Consider the following 9,126-nt stretch of genomic DNA (forward strand, 5'->3'; position numbering starts at 1 on the left):
GATTGTCCAGCCAGTTAGGAGCTGATTCCACTCTTGCTTTGGCAAAAGACTCACTGCCAGATCTTCCACAGTTCAGCTCTTGACAGATTAAAGTTGATGTTTCTTCATCCATCCCATTTACACACACATTACCCCACGTTCCATTGTAGAACACTTCCAGATTCCCCTCACAGCCCTCAGTGAGCCTTATTTCTTTAAACTCTGGTGGGAGAAAGATCAAATTAAGTCTAATTCCCAAACCCCAGTTTTTAAAGAACAATTTTTGGTATATTAAGGAATTCTTAATTCATTCAGTATGTATCATTCTTTGAAAAAGTTCATTAAAACCTGCAGCTTCTGGAAACTTTAATTTCATTTTACCTGAACACACGACTCCTACATCGTCCTTGTGTCCACATTCATCCTCTCCACACAGCTGAAATGTGCAGTTCCACAGGGACGTCTCGTTCCCCTCACACTCCACCTCATTCAGCCATACATGTCCAGTTCCAGGTCCAAACCAGGCTGGTACCGGAGCACTGAGGGCCACTCCACACTGTAGCTGTCTGCAGATCACCTGCGCATCCTTAATATCCCACAAGTCATCACTCACTGTCCCCCATGAGCCACTGTGTAAAACCTCTAGCCTTCCTGCACAGTCTCCCCCAGAACCAACCAGCCTGATGGATCTGTGAGCTGAATTAAACTTACCTACACACACACACACACACACACACACACACACACACACACACACACACACAGACACACACACACACACACACACACACACACACAGTATTTCTCATTAAATTCTTCACACTGTAATGAACAGTAAGCTCATATAACCTAAAACCTCAAAGTTCATTGGAAATGCTGGGAATCATTTCCTTCTGTGTCTGCTTTTGTGAGTTTTGAGTCAAAATGATTTCTATAGTTTACAGTATCTGAGTGAATGTGGACAGACTGTCCTGATATCATGGAAATGTCATAAAAATACCAAAATAACAACAAAAAAAAATCTGTGAAATAAGATTAATGATAGAACTTTTATAAAATATAAAGATTAATGAGTGAATTAATTGCCTACATGACATTATATACAAATACCACTTTTGTGTGTTTTTATATATTATTATTAATTCTTCTTTACAAATTAAAAATTAAAATTATATATCAATTATGATATTTAGAAGGATTATGTAATGACATATTCAAAGCCAGGACATTAATAGAGATAGCAGTTGGTTAAATATATACAAAATCTACGGGGTACTTTTATTAGGAAGTGTCTGTCCTAAACCCTAATCCTTATATATACACTTGAAGAGATAATACTTTTTAGTAGATCTTCCTGATTTCCTTCAAAGTGCAGTTGAGATATTTAGATCTATCATGAGTTTAATTTTTAAATTAAAAACTTCTCTTCTGTGTTTTAATGTCGTTACTGAAACAACAATTCCATAGATTGAGACTTATTTTAGCCACACCCCTGCATTTTAGAGCAGGACGTGAGACTACATCTCTGCATTACTTTAGTCCCATTACTTTGAAGTCAATCCCAGTGTCCCAAAGTCTGAAAACCATTAAATAACCTTAAGAACTACCAAATCACATTTTTTTGCCATTAATAAACTTTTTAATTAGAAATATTTCGATTTTATGTGTACAGCTGTTTCAAGCTGTGTTTGCTTTTCATGTGCTGGCTTGCGTTTTGAAGTTCTGCCCTTAATTAGTTAAAAATTGTCACTGTCAAAACAGTCACTGCTGAAATGTTTGGTAAAGTTTTGGCGTTTTAATTGTCTCATTAGTGGCAAAATGAAATGTTCGATAATTTCTTTTAATAAAATTAAAATACACAACTGTTTGAAGTTGATTACTCGTTGTTCCTCTTCATGATAAAGAAAGAAAATCTTGACTGTGAAATAATCAAAATTAAAAAAAAATTTTAAGCATTTTAAATAAAAAAGTATTAATACTGACCAGAGCAGGTGACTGAGAGCTGTTCTCTGGAGCTGCAGTTGACTTCTTGTGCACTCCTGCAGTTCCTCAGATGAGCTTCACTCCCAGAACAATTGAAACCCGTCACACACATGTGTCTGTGTTCAGGACTGGATGTAGAGGAATTGGAGAAGCTGATCACAGAGCCACAGCCCAGCTGTCTGCAGACCACAGAGGTCACAGACTCACTCGTGGAGTCCAGCAGAACTCGTGTCCAGTTTTGCCTGAAGTATACCTCCACCTCCCCCTCACACTCCATCCCTCCAGACAACCGCACTCGTCCGTCATGAGATGGCAAAGAAGAATCTGAAGATGAAAAGTATGTGTTAATAATTTATTCTTTAATTTGAAAGCGTCATTGACACACTCATTTACTAACATGATATAAATTACTTTAATTTGCACAGTTCTGAGAGCTCACTTTTGCAGATGACTCCAGCATCCTGTTTATGAGAGCATGCAGTTCGACTCCATGATGAAATGGGACATTTTGACAGGTGTGTTTCGTTCCCCTGACAATCAAACACATCAGCCCAGATCTGGCCACTCCCCTCCCCAAACCAGTCTGACCCCAACACAGCTACAGCACTCCCACAATTCAGCTGACCACAGAGGACACTGGCAGCTCTCATATCCCAGCTTACATCACACACTGTGCCCCACTCACTGGGGTTCTGGAGCTCCACTCGACCAGAACAGGAGTCAGAGCTGTTCACCAGTCGAGCCTGAACGTAACCTGAATCAACATCACATTACACAAATCTGCATAAAGGAAAGTCATTGCTCATATAATGTGATAAAACGTGGCTAAATTAAGGGGAGCTTAAGTATTAATACTTTACCAGAACACGTCAGTCCCACATCACGGTCATGATTGCAGTTTTGATTAACTAAAGATGATATTGGACAGAGAGTAATGTCAGATTCATATCCTCCACATTGAAGCTTGTTTGTCCACACCTGACCCTCCCCTCTGCCAAAAGCAGCTGCTCCCAGCACCTCCACAGGAAGCCCACAGCCCAGCTCTCGACACACAACCTCTGCATCCTGCTGGTCAAAGTCAGCATCACACACTGTGGACCAGGTTCTCAAATGAAACACCTCCACTCTCCCAGAGCACAGATGAGGACCATTAGCAACTCTTGATTTTCTGTGACCTGTGCATATGAATTACAGTACAAACAATAAACAATATATGTATAAACAAGTGTGAACAGCATTGAAAACATAACATGTTTTTTCCTCTCTAAATTAAAGGATTTGTTCAACACACAAACACACACACACGTTTTTGTCATTTCTCAGTGCGATTTTAGCAAAGTTTTATTTAATCTAATAATACTGAGTAATATTAGTGAGTACAAGCATGTGAGTACAAATTTGCATATATATATATATATATATATATATATATATATATATATATATATATTTCACTTGTTAATTTTTTTAGTGAATAAACATGTAAAAAATGAATTTAAAAAACTGGTCAAATATTTACATGGAACATTGCCAATTTTGTAAGTAGACATGCTATTTGATGCTGTGAAATTTAGATTATTGTATTAATTTAATCACAAATAATTTGATGATACAGTTTTGAGTGTGTACTGTGGGGCTCTGAGGGTCAATGTGTACTGACAGATTAGCTAACAAAAAGTAAATTTACCACATAGATGTGAGAGAATAATCCTGTGTATCTTATTAGTAATTAATTACAGATTTCAAGACGGCTTAAAATAAAGAACTTGCACACACTCGACAGATGATCCCACAATAATCAGTGAGGGAAGTGCACTGTGTTGTGAGCATTAGCCAGTCTACTGCTTTACACAGAAAACTAGTTGAATTTCTATGTTGTAAGTTCATTCATTTAGAAAGAGACCATTTCACTGAAATGATATTGTAATATTGAATGATCTTTCCTTTTGTTCAGGTTCTCTCAGAACTCATATTTTAGAACCACTCGTGTAAAAAATAGTTTTTCAAGACTAAATACACTCAAAATATCCATTAATGAATCTGGTGTTATGTTAAAAATCATGTTTAGACAGATTTTTATTGGTGAATGTGATGCGTGACAATAACGTACGGGAGCAGATGACTCCAGCATCTTCAGAATGACCACAGTTAGATTTCCCCCATCCTGCTGATCTACAGTTCTTCAGTGTAGATTCTGATCCACTACAGCCAACATCATCCATCCAGATTGGTCCTGATCCTGGTCCAAAGTGAGCATCACCCAGTGCATCTACAGCCTCTCCACAGGCCAGCTCTCTACACACCACTGCAGCATCACTCATATCCCAGTTATCATCACACACTGTTCCCCACTGATCATCATGAAGAACCTCCACTCTCCCAGCACAGCGACTGTTACTGTTCACCAATCTCACACTGGCTGTACAACAGAGAGAGAGAGAGAGAGAGAGAGAGAGAGAGAGAGAGAGAGAGAGAGAGAGAGAGTTGTTGACTGACTGATTATCAGTTACTCCTGAGAAATAAGGAGAAATATAGAGGGAATGTTTTTTATTGTTAATGTTAATACTGATAATATCTCATATATCAAATATCAGAATTATCAACTTTGAGAAAAGAACAATGCACTGCCTGAAGAGGACAAAATAGAATTTTTGCCCTGCTCCTGGCACACAGCAGCACACAGTGTGAAACACACATCACGAGTAAGAAGACTTTTCTATATACAGCACTTATTTGATGTATTTAGAAAAATATTTAAATTCTATCTCCTTTCAGAATTGTATATAATTTCTTTTGCAATAATGAAATTAGTAACTTAATATGCAAAGAAATAAGAAAGATTTTTAAAATATATATCTTATTCATTACTTAACAAAAAGTGCTCTTACCAGCTGTGGTGAGTGAGATTGTGGAGAACAGAAGAATGAAAACCACACAGCTGTCCATCTCCCTCTGACCTGCACACAGTCTGTTCAACTCAACAGCAGAACAAGCTTCACCTCCACTCCCCCAGAGAGACTGAAGAAACTGAGAGAGAGAGAGAGAGAGAGAGAGAGGGGGAGAGAGAGAGAGAGCTCCCCACAGCCGCCAATCACACTCACTATGACCTTATTAGAAAGAGGAGAGGAAATCATCAAACATTTTCAGAGACAAATCAGAGGAGGCGTTTTTTTCTTTCTCCATATTTATCAAAAGAGCGTCAGCGCTGATGAACAGAACTCCACCTCCGTCTCTAGAGGTATGTATGTGTGTGAGGAGAGACGCTCGCAGCAGTGTGGTGAGAAACACACCAACATACAGGAGACTGACTTCAGAGAGAGGAAACACTCCAGTGTACTACAGCGTTAATGCTGCACCTGCAGAGAGCTGATCCACACACTGATAACCAGCTCACACACACACACACACACTCTGATAACCATTAATCACACAAAAAACTGTTAAAATAGACACACAGAAATGAAAAAACTCAAAAATCAACTGTCTGACTCCAAATACAACGAATAAATGATCCAAATTATCAGTAGAGAAGTGAATAGTGAGTGAATAATGGCGATTTTCCTTTGAATCGTTTATGTCAGTAATGTCAGTAACCATGAATAAAAAAATACAGAATAAACCAATTTAATAAAGTAAGAAAACATGTTTTAACACAACTATTTAACACTTTTACCCAAATAGGTTTATATAAGCTCTTACAGGGACATTGTGCATTTATCACTGCAATGATTATTTTTCTACACAAGATGGCAGCAGAGCACTAAAATCTGTTTTACTACATTATTTGGTTATGACTGCTGGCATCCTGTCACAGCTTCTTTCATTAATATTTCATGTTAGTTTCACTTCACCATCAATTTAATCTGCATCACTTCCAAGCATCAGTTGTCAACCAGTATGATGTCACAGTATCACTGAAATAAAGTGTAAGATAAATGTCTGTGAGTGAGCATTTTAAGTTACGAATCCAGACAAGAATCACAGATCAACTTCAAGAGAATCAATAGGACATTTTATTGCCTTGGATTTGCAGGAGTGATGTGGAACACTTATGATAATAATAATAATAATAATAATAATAATAATAATAATAATAATAACAACAACAATAAAATGGTTCATAATAAATTATCAAGAAAGATCATCGGTCAAATAAACTTCTAGAACTAGAATCTCACTCATGGACATCTTTAAACAGGCAGTTGTTTATGATCTGACATTTCTGAGGAGGAACAGTTCATTATTTGTTGCTGAACTAATTCATGTGGGAGTTAACATGTGGCCACAATAAATGAACAGTTTACATACAAAGACAATAACAACATACAGTACATGATCATTTCTCATTCATGGCATTCAGTTCTTGGACAATCCTTCTAGATCTTTTAATTTTACTGAAAACAGTATTCAAAACATCTCCTGTCAGTCCACAGTTAAGTGTGTTGTAAAATGAGCAGCATGTTAATCCATCTGCACAGTCTTCACTCAGATTACTGAAGTGAACTGACAAATTATAATAATCACAATTCTGGCCTCCAGAATGACTCACAAAAAAACAGAAAATCCTTTTCTTCAGCTGTGTGTCATTTTACTGTGGACATTCCTAGAAGTGAAGTACTGGTGTTTAAGGTACTGACACTTCCACTGGTCCTCTCTCGGTCAACCAGGTGTATGTCCTCCAACCACAGTGGATCAGTTCACACTCAGTAATCACAACCACAATCCTCAACTTGTCAGACTCACAGATCCATGCAAGCTGCTTCTACCTGTGGTGCTGATTCTGCTCCCACATCACCAACCTGTCCACACCAGAGGAGCGCAAGCCTCAAACTCTCACTGGCAACTGCCTTCACCTGTAGGGGTAGGCATTTAAAGCAGGGTCATGACCCCAAGCCCCTCACACTCTGCTTGTGCATGACATTCCAGAGTTTGCGCAGGTTGGACTGTGTGATCAGGTCATCTGGTTTGAGCTGTAGGGCACGGAGGTAGTTGGACTCAGCCTCCTGAAGTTTCCCATTGAGGTGGAGGATGGCCCCGAGGTTCATCAGAGCAGCAGCATACTGAGAGTGAGACAAAATGATTTAGTGGTGAAGCTGAAAAAACAGTGAGTGATTTTCTTCATAAAAAGCTTATTTTATAAGAAAATACCTAAAAAACACCTGGACCAAATATGTATGTGTGTTTCTGTGTGACTGTGTTCTGTACAGTAATGTACAAACATGTAATTAATCTTATTTACTTAACACAGTGAATCATCTATCTCAGTGACATTCTTATTTATTTTCTTGTTTCAGCACAAATGCCAGAATCACAAGTGTTGGCATCCTGCAGCCAAGATGCCACATTGACTGGGTCTCAGAGGGCCACACAGTCCACAACCTCTTCAGCTTTTAAAACAGTGACTGATGACCATTTCCCTGCAGCATCATACTTTATTTAGCCTATGCTTAGTCCTGTGCCTCTCAGTACACCTGTGGTCACCTCAGAGGTTGCAACAAGCCCCTCAAAGTAGACATCTGCACTCCAGCACTGTCAGACTTGTCCCCGTGTCTGCCCTGTCTCTACTCTGCACTGTGTTTGCTCTGTATCTGTCCTTTCTCCTGCTCCTATGTTTGTTCTGTCTATTGCTCCTTTGTCCATACCATCTCCTGCCCCTGAGTATGTCCTGTCTCCTGCCCTGGACTGTTTAGTGAGACTAAAGATTCCAACAGTTCAATCCTCAATATTATAAATAAATTATAATATTATCATTTAATGCTTTTAATTATATTGATGGCTGTGGATTTAATAGAAAACTTACATCTGGTCTTAGATCTGCTGCTTTTCCATAATATCTTTCAGCCACTCGTTCAGACTGGCTTTCCTGAAGACAAGACATACAAAATATTTGTTCTGCTCTAGTACACACCGTGTGAGTAGGACATGACATCCAGGTATTAAAATTAAAATACCTGCTAAAATGATTCCTCCTCCTGCTAAATAAGTGTAGACCTGATGTGTTCATGTTAGGAGGGCCTAGTTAGGCTGGGTAGTGTGTGTGTGTGTGTGTGTGTGTGTGTGTGTGTGTGTGTGTGTGTGTGTGTGTGTGTGTGTGTGTGTGTGTTAGAGCTAGTTGGGTGTGTGTGGGGGTGTGTGTGGTAGTGCTGATGAGGAGTGTGTGTGTATGTGTGGGGTAGAGCTGGTTTTGTGTATGTGAAGATGTGTGGTAGAGATTATTAAATGTGTGTGTGAGAGTGTGTGTGTGGTAGGGCTATTTAAGCGTGTGTGTGTTCAGTTCCTCATAAGCTCTGTTGTGGACGCTGTCCAGGGTCCTGCAGGAGCTTGAACTCTGTGCAGCTGAATTAGAGCGATTGCAGCTGGTCTGCAGCTCCAGAACTCCAGAATGGAAATGTGGAGCATAAACCAACACACGGAGCGTTAATGGTTAGAATTACTTACTAGGTAACTTAAGATGTTACAAGCTTAATAGACTCAGTAAACTGCAGACACTGTAAGAGCCAGTGTGAGCAAGCTACTGTGGGTTAGGGGTCTTTGATGACAGCAGGGACAGTGATGATGGCAGAGTGGATTGTAGCAGTGATGACGGCAGCAGATCCAGCTTCCCCAGCAACAGCAGCAGAGACATCAGCTACAGCAGCAGTGCTGAGCTCCTACACCAGTGTCCTGATGAGTTGGGTTAAGTTGATCTACTGGTTATTCAGTGTTGTGTTCTCATTACATTCACAGTGCTGAACCAGAGAACCACCACCTCTGCAGACAGACTGGTTGATGAGTTGCTTTTAGACACTCCTCCTCTCTTGGAAATGTTATGCTTGTCTCTTGTCAGTAACTTGTAACTTATAAGGAAATGTTTGTGTTTTGCTGCTTTGTGATCAATAACCCATCCAGCTGTTATTGTAACCAATTTAAACAGTAACTGTTATCTGTTCAATTAACACATGCCCACTCACAAATGGACTGAGCAGCTTTGTGTGATGTTTGTTTGAGTTTGAGTTATTTCTGTGTTTAAATGTGATTTGTCCTCTAGCTTTGCTCTCACTTGGTGTCATGATAGACCCTGATCTGTCCTTCAATACACATATAACTATCACTAGAACAGCCTTCCGGCATCTCCGCAGTATTGTTAAATTAAGAAATGCATTATCTCTACAGGATGCAGAAAAT

The 9,126-nt window shown here is 39.3% G+C and overlaps 1 protein-coding gene across 1 annotated transcript in view; it reads right to left on the reverse strand.

The window, feature by feature from the left end:
• The window catches only part of LOC119263786 (scavenger receptor cysteine-rich type 1 protein M130-like), a 14,922-nt gene extending 9,963 nt beyond the window's left edge, over nt 1–4,959 (reverse strand). The window contains exons 1-7 of the mRNA XM_037540285.1: nt 4,851–4,959; nt 4,073–4,381; nt 2,823–3,137; nt 2,402–2,716; nt 1,963–2,286; nt 361–690; nt 1–201 (exon numbers count right to left, since the gene is read on the reverse strand). The exon at nt 1–201 is cut by the window's left edge and continues 105 nt beyond it. Of these exons, the coding sequence (XP_037396182.1) occupies nt 1–201; nt 361–690; nt 1,963–2,286; nt 2,402–2,716; nt 2,823–3,137; nt 4,073–4,381; nt 4,851–4,908 (1,852 nt within the window). The 5' untranslated portion in view covers nt 4,909–4,959. The remainder of the gene's footprint in view (nt 202–360; nt 691–1,962; nt 2,287–2,401; nt 2,717–2,822; nt 3,138–4,072; nt 4,382–4,850) is intronic.
• Nucleotides 4,960–9,126: the final 4,167 nt, after the last annotated feature.

Source organism: Pygocentrus nattereri, chromosome 1, assembly GCF_015220715.1.
Source record: "Pygocentrus nattereri isolate fPygNat1 chromosome 1, fPygNat1.pri, whole genome shotgun sequence".
NCBI classification, from domain to species: Eukaryota; Metazoa; Chordata; class Actinopteri; order Characiformes; family Serrasalmidae; genus Pygocentrus; species Pygocentrus nattereri.